Source organism: Aquarana catesbeiana, linkage group LG02 (assembly GCF_042186555.1).
Source record: "Aquarana catesbeiana isolate 2022-GZ linkage group LG02, ASM4218655v1, whole genome shotgun sequence".
In the NCBI taxonomy this organism is placed as follows: domain Eukaryota; kingdom Metazoa; phylum Chordata; class Amphibia; order Anura; family Ranidae; genus Aquarana; species Aquarana catesbeiana.
Window position 1 is genome coordinate 105,034,431 of NC_133325.1, and position 18,301 is coordinate 105,052,731.

The 18,301-nt window shown below is 38.5% G+C and overlaps 1 protein-coding gene across 9 annotated transcripts in view; it reads right to left on the reverse strand.

Annotated features, from left to right (window-relative positions):
• NBEA (neurobeachin) overlaps positions 1–18,301 on the reverse strand; it is a 919,734-nt gene that overhangs the window by 366,673 nt on the left and 534,760 nt on the right. For all 9 annotated transcript variants that reach the window (XM_073613318.1, XM_073613319.1, XM_073613325.1 and 6 more), the window contains one exon: positions 7,595–7,656. In XM_073613318.1, the coding sequence (XP_073469419.1) occupies positions 7,595–7,656 (62 nt within the window). The remainder of the gene's footprint in view (positions 1–7,594; positions 7,657–18,301) is intronic.

Consider the following 18,301-nt stretch of genomic DNA (forward strand, 5'->3'; position numbering starts at 1 on the left):
TCGCACGACCGCGCAATTGTCAGTTAAAGCAACGCAGTGCCGTATGGCAAAAAATGGGCTGGTCATTAAGGGGGTAAGTCCTTCCAGGGCTGAAGTGGTAAGGATGTGTTGCTCTCTTTGGGAGCACATGTCACATGATGTGTACAAATCAATGGTTCCCTATGACAGCCATTTTAACTGGTCCGACTTTAGAAAAGGTTCCTGCACTACTTTGGTCCGACTTTGGTCAGTTTTCAGCCCATTCAATATCACTGAAGTCGGATCAAAGTCGGATCCTCGTCTTAACCATCCGACTTGTGACATGCGACATGGTGATAGCAGCAGGAAAAGGAATTTATGTCACACTGGGATTGTTTTGATTGGTCAAAGGACAAGTCTTAAAGTCAGAGCAAAATCGTATCCTGTTCGTACAAGTTGGATGGAAGTAGGAGTGATGTAAAACTGATGTCAGAGGGCAAAGTAGGATGACAGTCGTACAACAGTAGTGTCATACCAGTGTGAACCTGGCCTCAAAGATTGAAAGGCTCGTTATGAAGACAGTTGCTACCGCTATAAATGGATGACCACGCAGAAGCGTAATAAGCCCTAATTAGACCAATTTGTCATGTGCTTAATAAGGCAAATAGCTTTTTCACAGTCGAACTAGCTAAACACCCAAAAATTGTTAACACATTCTTGTACAGTTCTCTATCCCTCGTAATATTTTTGTGTTCTGTTGCCAGTCTCATTCTCTCACTACTGCCAGACAAAACTGACGTTCAGATGGAATTCTCCAGTAACAGCATGGAGAGTGAATAGAGTTAAATCACAGCACTGTATGGCCTGTTTCACACAGGCTTCAGCTTGCATAAGAGCAATATGAACAGCAAGTTTTGACAAAGCATTCAGAAAACTTTGTTGAAGCTTTTAAAGTACCATTCAGCTTCAGCTTGTAAATGATGAACACAGATCCTAATAGGAGTGCTGATTGCCACTTTAAACAAGCTACTAGCAGGCTTCAGTACTTCTTGAAGTTTGTTGAAAGCCTAAAGTGGCAATCAGCACTCTGATTAGGTGTGTTCAACATTTACAAACTTGGAGTTGAATGGTACTTTAAAATCTTCAACAAAACTTGCTGAAAGCTTTGCAAACGCATGCCATTCACACTGCTCTCATACAAGCTGAAAACCCTGTGAAACAGAGCTATCTTATTTGGACCTACTCTTCAAGGAAGCAAAAAATAAAACATAAATGGTGAATCACCCTTAAGCTGGCCGATTCAGGAAGGACTGGTGGAATTTCAAACCACGTATGGCCACTGTGGTTGACCAATTGACATGTTCAAAAAGCCTGTTGGAAACAAATCTGCTCAATCAGTACTGCAAGCTATAGTGGGGAAGTCTCTGCATTGTCAGAATACAAAGACACAGCGGGGAGGATTCCCCCCGTCCACCTCAAATGTGTGGATGGGGAAATTGGGTCAGTTTTTTCATTTAGCCAGCTGGTTGATCGAAAAAATCTGACCCATCTATAGCCAGCTTTAACATGAAACCACTTACACAGTAAGCATCAGAATAAAGAGGGCTGTAAAGGAATTGGCCCACTCACATCTCTGTATTAGGGTTAAATATCACCTAAAGCGCTCAGAGCAGTCAAAAATACTCTTAGGCCCCTTTCACACAGGCCTCCCACCTAACAGAATCCACCTGCTCAGCTGGGGATCGCTCCGCTGATCCCCACTGAGCAGGCGGATGACAGGTCCTGTCTGCTCCACTGTGCAGAGCGGACAAGGATAAAATGTTATGGCTGCTTACACTTTAGAGCTTGTTCACAACAGGTGTGAGGGACATGCACCCGGCAGCCTTGCAGTCCCACCATAAGACAAGGCAAAATGTCTCATGTCCTATCAGGCCAGTTAAGTAAACAGCTTGAGATAGGCGTATCAGCATTGCTGTCACCTTACTGCACACCAGCAGCTGCTGGTGTGAATGGGCCCTTAATAGCAAAATATGTGGTAGGGTTTAAGTCATTCCAAATACAAATTTTGAAATAATTACAATCTACATGCTAAAATCCCAATTCAGTTTGCAGTACTCTTTCATGACCAGGCATATTTCAATGACAGCCCTCATGATTATTTTTCAATATCTTCTGCACATTTCTGTTCCCATGTTTTTAAGTGAAAGCTTTCAGGGCCATTTTAATAGGATTCTGTATGTAACAGGAGACATGTTTTGCAGACTGTAACCTTTTACCCTTGCATAAACAGCATGAAGAAGTGTCAAATAACGGTGTTTCATTTGTGTATCTATAAGAAGCTAGATATCTGATCTAACAGAGAGAAACATAGATTTGGAAAATAAATGTGATGGACGTTTTCTTGTGCCTTCAAAACATAAAATGGAGAGCTATTAAGCTAGAATGGTACATAAGGTTTTGCTAAATGTTGTTAGGACAAGAGCAGTGATGGGGCTTAAATTTCTCACTCTTTCCTTCAATCAATATGAGAGGCAAAGTTTCATCTCTGGGGCCACTAATGGCAGGAATTGCTGGAGCCAGCAAATGAGTAATGCTAGACCTTTGATTAGATGATGAGGCCATCAAGAACCTCATGTTACACTGAGCTTTAGTCTCATGAACTCCAGCAAAAACCAAATGGCAAAGGAAGCAGTGTAGCCTTTTGTTTGCTTGGTCAAAAGCAGTACAAAACAAAACCAGCATGATAAAAAGCTTGGATGCCAAAATAACCTTACGGAATTTTTCTTGAACCTGGGACTCTCCATTTGGGGACACATTTTGCAAGCTGACCTTCAGGAAGAAGTTTGAAGTTAGAACCCCATGGAGGATTCCTGCCAAGAAAAGATTTTTCTGTAGTATCCTGCTGACCAATATTCATCCCAGGCAGGAGCAGACTAATAACTTCCTTATGGGCGAGCGAGACGGAATGGAAGGACTTGGGCATGAAAACAGCAGGTAAGTCAAGATTGCAGCAGCACTTCAATCAGCTGTATGTTGTAAATGACCCTAATCAGTTTCAGATGCCAAATCTTACTACAAGAGTACAAAGCTTTAGTTGAGAATATAAACTTCAAAGTAATTTTAGAATGCAAACAAAACAGAAAATCAAATATATTGTGGAAATTGATTTTTAATTTAGGAGGTTAACAATCTGTCTATTTCCTATTGTAATTTTAAAATCATGGGATGGAACTTACAATGTCGAACTCAGGAAAAAAGATTTTAAATGAACTTTCATTTTTTTCAGTACTCACTTCATATAAAAATTTCAGTTTAGTTTATATAAAATAAGTGAACTCTATACTCGGAACATGTTGTGCAACACTGGTAAGTCTGCCCTTATCATACTAAATATCTTATAAATGTGATTATGTGAGAAAGCAATTTGGGTCCAGTGTAAAAATCTTGTTAATTTCATTCATGGTTTAGTATAAAACTAAGCAACTGAAAAGAAAAGAAACTCCAACCTAGGCATATATCATGGTTCCAAGAGCAGTGGTGAATAGTACCCCACATCAACCAATCACAACGTTGATATCTCAACCAGGTTGCCATAAGCTTACTGTACACCGTTGTAGTTGTGATAAATTACTAAAGACCAGATATGAGAAGGAGCAGGATAACCAGCTTATTATTGGTAAACAGATCCTGAAGTATGTTTTGAGACTAATCTATATTTGCAAAGTATCTGACACCAGGCCACAGATACTAACGTTATTTCATGTCACTGTGTTTCAGCGTCTCACATACCAAAAACATATTAAGTTAATCAGCTTCTGACCCAATCAGAAAGATGTTTGTGTGCGCACATGTGCATGGTGCACACAAACATGGATACTGGATTGTAACCTTTGTTGCTGAGATTGTTGTCATGTCCTATTTTAAATGCTGCATATACAATATGTTGCTACTACATAGATACAAATACTTCATTCTGCATAGTTATACAATCTTTATTATTGGCAACAAAAGTTGATGAAGGAGAACAGTATTGCACATAATAAGTAATAAAAGGTTAAGCAAATTCAAAATGCATAACATTACAGGAAGTTCCCGAGTTACGAACACAATAGGGACTGTAGGTTTGTTCGCAAGTCGAAGTTGTTCATAAGTCACAACACTGCATTTGTAAGTGTAACTTCCGGTCAGAAACACTGCATTCGTAAGTGTAACATCCACCTGTGCATGGATGTGGGATGTTCTGGGAGCTTGTTATGTTATATGGGGCTCTTCTGGCCATGCAGTATATGTAGTACTGCAGTATGGGATGTGTCCGGAGGTATCCAGAACCAGCGCGGAGCACAAGTGGCCAGCATTTGAGGCCGTTCGTAATGAGGAGTCGTTGGTAACTCAGGGACTGCCTGCACTGAAACACACCAGTCTTTATCAGTGGTCTACCCTTGGCAACACAATTTAAAGTGCCTTTGTATACCTATTTAAAAGATAAACATGCTACCATTTTTTCCAGGATGTCGGCAACTATTCTAAAAATATTACTGAATTCAACCACTTACTCCCGCTATGGCTTTACCAGAGCAGCACAAAGAAAGATCTTTGTACTAGCAAATATTTGCATGTTCCAGAATGTTTAGAGATATTAAAAACAATGTTAAAGGCGTGCATTATACTCCATGAAAACAAATGGTAATGGCATCAACCAGAGTTCAATCCATTGCCAATATAGAAAATACCAGTTAATAGATAGATAGATATTTGAAATGTCGAGTGTTTTGGTGTTTGGCCAAAGTTTCATACACATATAAACTTGTCCATACAGACATAAAAAAATATATAAACTGAAAATCTTTTGGCGAGCTCACCCTACATTAGTTGGTTTTATTTTGTATCATTCATGTGGCTTTGAGTTATAGGGATTGTAAAAATGGGTAAATGCAGCTTGCTTACAGGTGCATTCAGCCTGCAATTAAGATCAGTTTGAGAAGCATGTGAGGCACTTCTCTCTTCTTTAAGCTGCTTTTGACCTCCTCAGCTAGTTCTGCTAGTGTATTGACTTGTATGGAGATAAAAGCCGCTCTGACATGTAAAAGGCCTGCATTCACAAGCACTAAGGAAAGCTAAACTAAAACAATGCAACTTGTAAACCAGCCAGCCAGGCCTCACAGGGGAGACCCCCCCCCCCCTTTCACCATTTCCTTTTTTTTTTTTATATTATCTTTATTACGATTTTAAAAAAGTAGCACAAATCTGGGCCTATTGGACATACCCAGGCCCGGAGATACAAAACCACAAAAAAAAAAAAAAAAAGAAGAATATTACAGTAGAAAAAACAACGAGAACAACACACTGCATCTCACTCTTGGCAAGGAGGGCAAAAGTGAAGTATAGCCGGGGGGGGCGGGTTTAGGTACAAATTAGAAGGCCCTACAGGCCAAGGAACTGTGCGATAGAGGTAAAGATTAAATCAATTGGAGGAACAATCCTGATGGGTCCAGACAAAAGAAAAAAATAAAACAATAAAAAAGTAAGAATAAAATAGAATGGTGTGACAGGAGTCACAGAATAAAAACATAGGAAAATTTTACATTCCAGTATAGGATTCAGTAGTGTCAGTTGAATCAACCCAGAGATCCCACACCTTATTGGATTTCTTAGGCCATCCCCAAGATAAATATGTTGCTTTGCATAAAGGGATCACCGAGTTTACGAAGGATCTCCAATAATCTAGCGATGGTGCCGCAGGCAATTTCCATTTCAGAATAACTCCCTTTCTTGCATAAAATATTAGGCAGCCCAACAAAGTTCTGATTGCCCTCGCATTGGCTAGAGGTTCTACAAGACCCAACAGGCATACTCGAGGTTGTAGAGGAATGGGAAAAGTAGTGAGGCAGATAATAAATTGGACCAAAGCAGCCCAGTTAATGTTAAAGATGTGGACATGCCCATATCATATGTGTATAATAAGCCGTTTTACTACTACATCTCCAGCAGCTAGGGGGGCACCTGAGTACATTTTTTACAGCCTCAATGGAGTGAGAAAAAATTCTGTGTAAAATCTTGAACTGTATCAATCTATCCCATGATGATTCTAATTGAGTAAAGGGGTACTCCCAAACACCTCTTCCCAGGCCTCATTATCCATTTCTGATTCCACCTCCCCCTTTTCCTCCATATCTAGGGGTTGTGTACATAGGTCTGCATACACCGCCCTTACCACATCTCTGTATGACTTTATTCAGCACAGCTGGACTGGCCACTGACTGCATTTGGGTTAACTGAATTCAGAGTATTTTTTGACCAGCATGCCCCTATTTTGGCTGCCAAAAATACAGGAAAATGTACTACTTTGACTGATCCCAAAAACAAAGACAGGAAAAAAAACAAGAAAACTACATGCTGGTGCACACTAGCAGAGCACTATTCACCAGATTTAACAAACCATAATAGTAGCAGGCAGGAACTCCACTTTACACTGTGTTATTTCCAATGTAATCTAAAGCTGGTCATACGTGGATCAAAATTTGATTTGTTTGTAGCCCTCTCTGTTCAACAGGAGCCAGTTGTTAGACTGGCTTCTGATGAATGGTCCTGCTGAAAAACCAGCATTCGATCGGCACATGCAGCCAAAATGGTGCAGTGCTGATCAGTGTATTCTGACAACAGGGGAGTCCTGCTGTCAGAATGCAAAGACACAGCGGGGAAGAAATTGGCTCGGTTTTTTGTGTGGCCGGCTTAAGGGTGATGGGCACACAGGCTGACTTTCAGCAAGTACCCTTGCTTTTCCAGACAAACTGTCAAACTAATTACTCACTGGGCGAATAATCTACCAACCATACACTATAAATATAAGATTTGGGAGGACCTTTTTTTAGCCGTGTGAAGGAAGAAAAAGATTTGTTTTTAATCTAATAGCTGCAAACAGGTGACGATTTTCATTCCAACACAAGTGCTGCTGGGAGCATTTTATCGGCTGTTCAAAATGTTTTTAGCTTTTGAGCCATTCTTAACAAAAAAAAAAAAAAAAAAAAACATTCACTGCACTTAAAAAGATAAACACATAAACCTGTATGCCTCCAAACCGAACCAACTTCGAAAGAGACATTTTTGGGTCCCATCTCCTTTAGGACACTAAAAATCAACTTTTCACGCACACATTTCATATGTTCTGACACAGAATCCCTGGCTACATATGGTGAAGGGAACCATGTCACCTCTATGGAATGATCTGTTATTAGATCATATAAGACGTGTCTATTTACAGTGTCTATGGGGTGGTCATACATGGCTCAATAATAGTAAGGCAATGTGACTGTTTCAAGCATCACTTATTACAGTTGGGCCTTATAGACAGGCAACTACAACTGCTTCTATGAAGTGATCATCATCACAAAGGTTCCAACGTGTTAGAAAATCGCTGTTACTGATAATATAATTCGGTATGGCCATTTATTGGACCTTTGCAAATGTTGCACAGTAAAATTCCAGCTGTGGACAAAATATATATATTTTTTTATTAATAATAATAAAACATCCTGTACTTTAGCAGCCAATAAAGTGCTCACCACTTGGGCACAAATACTTTGTTTTGCTGCCGTCGAAAGGTCCAACATTTTTATGTACAGAATTAAAAAGCACTTACCTGAGAGCAAAGCAGCATGACCAGCTCTACCACTGAGGTACTGGACTTCATACATACGAGTCCTAAGATGAAAACAGAAATGGAGATATTTGTTGAGCATTTGATCTTTAGGACCATTTAAACAACAACATATTTGTATTTTTGGTGGTTTTTAATAGACATAACTTGGGAGGTCACCCAAGGAACAAAGCTTTCTAAGGTACATTCTCAAAGTCACATATATAGTGTAGGTTAGAACAAATAGAACTAGGATGAATTAAGAACCTCGCTGTGTATTTTTATGAACTCGGAGAGATGTTGCCATTATTTATTGCATGTATATAAATAATCAGCCCATACGCTTTTTCTCAAAAATGCAGACAAGAGAAGCCAGCAAAGTAGAAAAGCACCAGCGATACTGTTATCTTTGTAAGATTTGCTATGTACACAAACCCTTGAAAAAACAAATGTCTTTTTATATTAAAGTGTTTGTAAGCTATGAGTTTATGCAATTCCAGATGCAGGGAGCATAGGAACTTATGAGTTAGCGTTGTTTCTGCATGGACTACAAAACCCTTCCTCTCATATTATCAAAAGAGGGAGGTGTTATGAAGTTCTAAGTCACTCCCCTTTCCTAGAGTAACAATGCAGATGAGTACAGTTGTCACCTAAGGACAGGAAGTGTTACAGTCAGGAGAAAAAAGTATGGAAAAAATGAATGAAATGTAACCACCACATCTTGACATCTTCCTTTTCTTCATGTGTCACCTCTGTGATCTCTAGCCTCTCACCTGAGATATGCTTGGTATACAGCATATATTGATATCTCTCAGAAGTTAATGTGGTCAGGTCGCCTCTAAGGGGGTCCTCTGTATATTTTCCCAACACAGGAGCAGGTCACTGGGTGGCTGAGGCGATAAAACGAGGAGAGGGTGTGAGCGGAGGGATACCGGAAGTGAAACTAGCAAGGATATGAGTTCGGCACTCGTGGGTTTTCACCTGTTTTTGGCTTTTAAATGTGAGTTTTAGCTGTTTTTTCTTAATAAACTAGTTTGAACGTTAATACACTATCAGAGTATTCTCTTCTATATATTCATACCTGGAGGAAATAATAAAGGACCCCGTAGGAACACTGCAGAATCTATACTACCATTACAGAGAGCAGAGTGTTGGGAAAATATACAGAGGACCCACAGAGGCAACCCAACCACATTAAATCACTTCTGAGAGATATCAATATATGCTGTATACCAAGCATATCTCAGGTGAGAGGCTAGAGAGCACAGAGGTGACACGGGAAGAAGTCACCCATTATTATAGACATTTACAAGCAATGGTGAAGGAATACATTACGATTATTCATTATAGACTATAACAAGGACGCATACTACCAAAGGAATTTTATGCTTGTTTCATGGATATTGCTATATTATTTGTGTGTGGATTTATTTGTGTCCATCCTTAAGACACACGTTAATATTTTTGCACCATTGCACAGGAATTATGGTCAATTACATTGCATATTTAAAGCTGATACAATTGTTTGGTTGACAGCGCAACACTACTCATCTTTTACATGTGAAGAATCGCTGAGATTGTTAGAGCAAGAGCAATACTACTACCAAAATACCTCCTCTGTAACTAAACGAGTAACGGTTAAAAAAAATCAGCGTTGCCTATGGATATTTTAAAGTACCGCAGTTTGTCGCCATTCCACGATTGCGTGCAATTTTAAAGTGTAACATGTTAGGTATATATTTACTCAGCGTAGCATCATCTTTCACAATATACAAAAAAACTGGGCTAACTTTAGTTTCGTTATTTTTAAATTCAGTGAAGTATATTTTTTCCCAAAAAAATTGCATTTGAAAGACCGCTGTGCAAATACTGTGACATAAAATATTGCAATGACCGCCATTTTATTCTCCAGAGTCTCTGCTAAAAAATATATTTGTTTGGGAGTTCTAAGTAATTTTCTAGCAAAAAATACTTGTCAGAAATAGGCTTAGTTTTGAAATGGTTAACAAATAAAAGTCTTGACACAACAAAAGGGCTAATAATTTACTATCCAAATACTTATATGTTCGAGCCCTTCAGGTATATGCTGGCTAATAAACTGGTGCAAAATTATATTTGTTTACCTCTAATATAGCAATAGTTGACATTTCCCTCATCCGGTCAATTTATGTGTAAAATATTACAATGAAATACATACTATATATATATTCAAATACAATTAAACCATAAGCTAGGGTAGCTATATATATATATAAAAAATGGTTTAGGGAGAAAAATCACTGGCAAGAAATCTACAAAAATATTTAAAAGGACACGATAGACAAAAAAAAGTATATTGTATGAATTATTAAAAAAAGCTATTAATTCGATTCACAATTATATTTGTATATCAGAAGATTTTTGATGTCTCAGTGTATTGCTCTACTGTATGTTAAGCAAAATAAGGCAACAAAATCACAATTTTCTTCAACGGAAATTTTTAATAGTAAACCAGTTGTGTTGGGATATATTGCTCTCTGCTGTGTCACATTCCTTTTCAATATCTGATGTTCTGATATTCTCTAAAAATTTTATGATATTCATACAGGACCTAAAACTCTTTTTTTTCACATGAACCAATTCCTTGTAATGTGTATTGAGGAGACATCTTTCTGATATGGGCTGCAGGTGGCTGTTCATAAATGTTTAAATACAATCCAAAATATTTATATATGCTTATAACATGGAAATATTCCAAAAATGTATGATTGTTGCTGTCAGTTTATGGCCCCATCAAGTGTGATTTATTGGTGTTCACAAAGTGGAAGATGACATCACCAGGGTTAGCCAGGAGAGCTGCAATTTCTGAAACCTCTCAAAGTGGCATTTTCTCTTTAACTTTTATTATATGATATAAAACTTGACAAGTTTACTTTAAAAAATAAGTTTAACTAACATATGGAAACACAATGTAAGAATGATGTTTTCTTACACAATGCATGGAAAAGAAATACAGGGAAACAGAAGGAATTACAGATCACGTCCATAAAACACTATATAAAAAAAATGGAAAATGAAAAATATGCTAATTGTGGTTATTCCATAGCAACCGGATTTCATTGTAGCCAGGTCAGACATGGGTAACTGTACTTTGCCTAAATAAATCTCTTAGGGGAGTAATCAATCATCTGCATTAGGTAAATTGTTTGTCTTAAAGCATACAAAAAATAAGTTTGGGTGTTTGTATAGTCCTATAATTATATAGCATAGCTTCAAGGCTTAAAAAATATACACATAAACCATGCAACAACTTTAATCTGCAAAGCATGGAGGCAAGCGAAAAGCAAATTATTTTATTTCATGGTAGAGTTAAGGCACATCCTTTAAACGGTAAAGGAAGGAAAGTATACTACCAGAATTGCTCAACTGACATTGTTTATGGTTTATCATTAATACCATTAGCTCATTTTACATCTTAATGCCTGGAGTAAACAGAGTCATTTTTTTCATGTTTTGTGACTGCTAGCTAGCCATTGAAAATGTAATCATTCCTTGGGATAAATGCTGGTGGCAGCACAATTTCTTGCACCCATGATTCACAACTTTTCCAATTGAATACAATTTGAAAAATACCTGAATCTTGGGTGAAACGAATATAAATAGAAAAGTTAATGTGCTTACGCCATTTAGAAAAATCTAGGTTTCAGCATTTATTAAAAAAAAGGGCATCAGGCTATATGTTACTGGAAGTAAACAGGAGATATCTGCCAAAGCCCAATATCTAGAGATTATATTTTAAAGGAAAATATAAACTTTCTAAAAAAGACTATAAAGCTCTCATTAACAGGTTCGATTTTAAAGGCTGTTTATTAAAAAAACAGTAATAAAAAAAAAATTAAGTCACACTTTAAATTCTTGTTTTAATAAATACATTTTTAATTTACACTTTTTTTAACAGCTAAATAATAGTTTGAAATACATTGGGAGAAGTATTTACTTAATTTAATTAATATAACTATACTAATCTTTATGTGATTTTAAAATGTCAAGGGATTGTAAATTGCTTACACAAATACATAGAAAACTACAGCTATGAAAAAGCACTACACATCAGATACCAGTTATAAAAGTCTCTTGTAGCTAGTCATCACGAGGAGACATTTAAAGCAATATTAGAGTCCCCATGACCTTGCATTTTACTACCTGAACTAAGAGAACTAAGGGCTTGACCTCAGCAAGTCTGGGAGAACTGATGTATGGAGGGTAATTATGTTTAAAAGGATTTTATGTCCATTGGTTTTCTTCTTTAACTTGGAATATGTTAATTATCAGCTTCTTCCAGCTTAGTGTCATCAAGAAAAAAGAGACAGAGATGAATATATGATTTTTTTCTCCATGTGTTATTTTAAAACAAGAGCTTCCACACTTACCATGTACTTCCTGTCCTGTTAAATACAAAAGGGACATAAATCGAATCTAATCTTTCTATTCCACTGGGGGCTGCCATACAATTTTTAGAGTCCCCTCTGGCGTTAAAGTTAAAGAGGGTTAAAAAAAAAAGTTCCCTATGAAATAAGAGCAAGGTTTTGATCTGTTTTATTTTTATTGCTCCAATATGTGCCGAAGTCTAGCAGGATACCACAGCCATTCCGTCTGGTCTTTATCAAGGTCTGTCTACATTTTACTCATTGTGATTTCCCCATTGCACCCAGCAGAAATCCTTCTCACAAATGGAATCAATTGGGATGCAAGAACAGAAAGTTAAATTGTAATGTTTTGTTTGCTTGGATTAATTTAGAAAAAGAAACTTTAAAATTGGTCTAATTTGTGGAGCCTGCACTTGCCTGCATGCTTCCAATGAAAGAGGTAACTGAAAAAGAAAAATTGTTCATAGTGTGTACTTATAGGCACATATCTGTGGGTATGCTCACAACAAAAAAACATACATACACACTTGCATATTTTACCATACAAATATAGACATAAGCAGTCATATATTTTACCATACATACCGTACTTTCACATATGTCCCCAATTTTTCTGTACTACTCTGGCATTCCCTTAGACTTGCCACCACCAGCAAATACTATCCTCCCTCCTGCAGAGTGGCAAGCACCCACACCCCTAATACCATTATCCACTGGTGCAGCAAACACCAGCTGACAAGCTTCAGCAACCCACTGCCTTTACTCCTACGACTCTACCCTTAAACCGAGGAGAAACTGTTCTACAAATACCACAGTAGAAATACTGTTAGAACAAGGTGAGTATTTCATAATGTGCTAGTATGTATTTTTTTTTTTTTTGAACAGCCGCAGTTTACAACTGCTTTGAAGGAGAAGTGCACTTTGGTAAAAAAAAAAAAAAAAAATGACCACAACATACAAATGCTATGCAAGCCAATTATCTTTCCATTTCAATTTGCAGCTGCTGTGATTTTCTAAAACGGTCAACAAATTCAATGCAATCTGAAGGCATTCTGTACCCCATTAGTCTCCCCCCCTTCTGTGAATAGATCACTGTTTTTTTCAGAAATCTGAACTAAGCAACATTTTAGGCATCCCTTATAGTAGGAATTTAATTTTTGTTGATATACCTGAGTTACCTGAAAATACTGTGTAGCCAAGCCCCCATTAAAGGTTGCTGAATGTTGTGGTTCACCTGCCACCCTGCCTAACCTGGCATCCATCTCTCAGGCACTCAGACACAGAACAGTCCATAAGCTTTGTTTTTTTTTTTTTGAGGTATTCAAACTTGGATAGGAAAAGGAAATTATGGGATGCCCAGAAGATCCAGTCTTCTCTCTAGCACAAACACTTGCTTAAGACCTCTTTTCCTTCACTCCTCCAGCACTTCACTCACTGCAGACTGTTACTCCTCCAGCACTGCCCTTGTTGCAGACTGTTACTTCTCCAGACGAGCTAGCACTTAGGGCACTAACTCAGCCTGGCCTCAGTGGATTGCCTTTTGCGGGCAGGGGCCTCGGGGACCTGTGGTGTAAAAATAGTTCCAGTGCTAACTGTCCTCTATTCAGCTACCAATCCCAGATAGCTCACTTTAGGCCCTGCCAGCCATGCAATGACCTCTTTCCGCTGCACTTCCCACAGTCCTCTCTTTTGGTTCTGCACCCATCACAAACTTCAAACTCCCAGTTCTCTCAGGCGTGCCTCCCCAGTTCTCCTGACTGAGCTACACTCACCAGCCCTCCTGGCTGTGATCAGTTGTCCTGCCTGGAGTCTCATAGCAGTGTTCTCTCCCGCTGTCCTCTCCTTGCTCTCTCACGTGTCACTCCACCAGGATCTTGTCTCTCCTCCTGGATGCACCCGAGTCCTGGCCCAAGGCCTAACAGCCTCCACACTCTCTCACTCCAGCCCTTTCACCCGACAACTCCTCCCCAGCTGGGCTGACCCTGGGCCTGCCCCCTGCCAATCCAAATTGGGAATTGGTCAAGGTTCCTTAAAATACCCCAGGTAGCTCCACCTCTCTTTCTAGCACCTTCCAGAAAGAAGAGGGAGGTGACAGCGATGCTACCCGTGAGTCACCCAGCCCTGCCCTGAGCTACTCCCAGCCCAGAATGAAAACACACAGGCCTAGCCACCAGCTAGGCCTGCCTAAATTTTTCTACTCTATCAGAAAAATCTTCACTCTAGCACCTACCTAACTAGAGGGTGCTACAACTGTTTACTAAAGATGGAGAGATGGTGAAGGTATTGAATTTATTCTTCTCCTTGGTCTTCACAAAAAGAATTGGGGGGCTTCAGTAACCAAAACTGCAATGTTTATCCTCATGATACGTCACAGGAAGCACCCTCATGGTTAACAGAAGACAGAATTAGAAGTAGACTTGAAAAACTTAACATTAATAAGTCACCAGGACCAGATGGCTTGGACCTGATGGTCCTTAAGGAACTCAGTCAAGTAATTGCCAGACCACCGTTCCTAATTTTTACGAACAGTCTGACTGGAATGGTACCAGCTGATTTGAGAAAAGCCAATGTAGCATCAATATTTAAAAAAGGGCCAATATACATCCCTGGGAATTACAGACCAGTTAGCCTAACATCAATAGTATGCAAGCTCTTGGAGGGGATGATGAGGAACTATATACAAGATTTTAGTAATGACAATAGTATCATTAGCAGTAATCAGCATGGATTCATGAAGAATCGTTCTTGACAAACCAATCTATTAACCTTCTATGAGGAGGTGAGTTGCCATCTAGATAAAGGAAGGCCCATAGACGTGGTGTATCCGGATTTTGCAAAAGCATTTGATACAGTTCCCCATAAACGTTTGCTGTACAAAGTAAGGTCCATTGGCATGGACCATAGGGTGAGTACATGTGTTGAAAACTGGCTACAGGGGTGAATTCACTCGTCATCTCACATGCCTGTCCTGGCCACGCCCCCCATATTTATTTAGAGGGTGGTGATATATGGGGAGTACTCAGATTGGTTTGGGGTGGAAAGTGGGGTCCCCAAGGATTCTGTCCTGGGACCAATCCTATTTAATTTATACATAAATGACCTGGAGGATGGGATAAACAGCTCAATCTCTGTATTTGCAGACGATACTAAGCTAAGCAGGCCAATAACTTCTACGCAGGATGTGGAAACCTTGCAAGAAGATCTAAACATATTAATGGGATGGGCAACTACATGGCAAATGAGGTTTAATGTAGAAAAATGTAAAATAATGCATTTGGGTGGCAAAAATATGAATGCAATCTACTTACTGGGGGGATAATCTCTGGGGGAATCTAGGATGTAAAAGGACATGGTAGTCCTATTAGATGACAGGCTTAGCAATGGCATGCAGTGCCAAGCTGCTGCAAGCAAAGCAAACAGAATATTGGCATGCATTAAAAAGGGGATCAACTCCAGAGATAAAACAATAATTCTCCCACTCTACAAAACTCTAGTCCGACCGCACGTGGAGTATGCCGTCCAGTTCTGGGCACCAGTCCTCAGGAAGGATGTGCTGGAACTGGAGAGAGTCCAGAGAAGGGCAACAAAAAACTAATAAAGGGACTGGAGGACAATAGTTATGAGGAAAGGTTATGAGCACTGGACTTATTCTCTCTGGAGAAGAGACGCTTGAGAGGGGATATGATTTCAATGTACAAATACCGTACTGGTGACCCCACAATAGGGATAAAACTTTTCTGTGAAAGGGATTTATAAGACACACGTCCATTCACTAAAATGAGAAGAGCGGTTTAACCTTAAACCGCGTAGAGGGTTCTTTACTGTAACAGTGGTAAGGATGTGAAATTCTCTTCCACACGCAGTGGTTTCAGCAGGGAGCGTCAATAATTTCAAAAAGCTATTAGATAAGCACCTGATTGACCACCACATACCGGGATATACAATGTAATACCGACATAAAATCACACACATAGGTTGAACTTGATGGACTTGTGTCTTTTTTCAGCCTCGCCTACTATGTAACTCCAACTTTCCTCGTTAGAACAAGTGCACCAAGTTGTCATAAAGAAACTCAGACCTTACCATTTAGTAATCATATTGGAAAGGAAATGGTGAAACAACCAGCCATTCCTTAAAAACAGAAAAAGGTACGAATCTTCAACAATGGTTGTTAAAATCCCTGCAATGTACATTGACCACCCAAGGAGGATTGTGTTTTTCTCAACAAAAGTGGAGGTCCACTTTAGGTTAAAATGTTAGTAAAGGTTTATAACCATAATGCCTTAAAAGTGCATCCTCCCCTCTGTCCCCTCTGTTGTACCTATCCTGCATAGCCTGAACAAAAAAAGAATAGTGTAAATACCTTTTTTTAATTTGGTCCGGTCATGTGATCTAGTAGCTCCAGCTCCCTTGGGACTGCTGGACAACAGCTGTGAATACCTGGAGGTGTGGCATCACTCACCCACTGATCACATGGCTGCCTATGATGCCATACTGTCATAAATATTACCCATCAGGGGCATTTAGCAATAAGGATATACAAAGAGTGGTAACTAAGAGCAAGAAGGCATATCATTTATTAACTAAAATCATATTTATTGATTTCGCACATCATTACTGCTCTGTGCCCCAATTTACTGAGGGACATTTGTTTCTCGATTTATATATTTTTTTAAACTTTCGTTTTTATTCAGTGTGTACATACTAATACAGTGTCCGCACTAATATATGTAGTACAATTTTGCTCAATGGGAGGAAACCCATATTGCCCACAAAATATACTTCATTAGAGATACTTTATTAATAAAAAAAAATAGTATAACCCACAGGAGGGTACACAAACCAAATATTGAATTTAATGCAAACAATGTTTTGTGTACCCTCCTGTGGGTAATACTAATCTTTATTAATAAAGTATATTTTAGAATATATATTTGGTGGGTGACTCTGTAACCCTTTCTGAATATATCCTTAACATTAGTTAACATGGAAGGCTATGAGTCCCCACTATTATAGCAATATATAAATAATTTATTTTATTGTAAAAATGTGTTATCTATTGGCTCTGGTTTTCATTAATTCTGGTCTTGAAAAGTCAGTTTATCTACTTTAAAACTTATTTCATTTATTTTGTTTTAGACTTAAGTGAACTGGAAACAAGACAAAAGATCAGACACACTAAACTAAGTCAGTATTGGTGGTGAATACTACCTTCTGTGGTGCACTGTATATGGTTAAAGTACACACAGTTTATTTAAAAACGGACTATTTCCTGGTATGTGCAACGGTTTTCACACTGGATGTTCAAGTTTAAATGAGCACCTTTATCAAAGTACGGTCATTTATGCATATGGACCAACACCCATTTTTCTGGAAAATTTCTCCATATTTAGTGAAAAAAATGTTAGGTAAAATTAGCAATACAGCACAGTAAGAGTGGAAAGAAATGAAAATATTACAGCAGTGACTCAAATATACTGTTTTTGCTGTTAGAACACAGATGTAACCCTTAGCTCCTGAAGCAAGCAGAGTCCTTCTAGAGAAAAGAATAATTGGACTTCACTACATCTCTTGTGATGAATTCACTCTAGTGTAATAACTAGAAGGGGCCTCTAAACTGTAAAAAAAAAATAAAAGGGAGAATTTGTTTAAAAAAATCCAACTAGGGGAGATTTACTAAAAGAGCAAAGCATACTCATCTTGCAAATAAAATTTTCACCTAACTTAGTGAATAAGGTGAAGCTAAGCAAAAATGTTCTGGGCAAAGAATACTCAATCATGTGCAAGAACATGAAATGCATTGATTACTGTTTTACTTTTGTATATGAATCGCTGAAAACTGCCAGGTACAGCACTCATTAATTCATCTAATAGAATCCTATATTGTGCCTTGAGGAGGTGAAACAGAGCTTTAATGAATTAAAACATGACCATGATCCACTTTAACATGCAGCACAGCAAAATTGGTAAAATGAATATAGCTTACATATTAGGTATTAAATAAAAACTCCATTGACCCCTCCCCTCCATTTACACCCTAAAAAATCAACCCTTCTTATGGGCAGCATTGTAATGAGTATAGTGGAAATTCCCTGATTGCTGCTGATGATTTGCACCCAAGCTGTCCTTCTCCTAGCTGGCGACATGCTGGGTGAAGAAAAACAGACTTTTATTTCTAAGCTTAATGGTATTCACTTAATAAACTGATCTAACATAGTTCTTTTACAAAAAGTGAACAAAGAGCTCTGCTCGGCTAAGTTGATGGATCTGAATAACAATATTTTACATTTTATATACAGTAAGA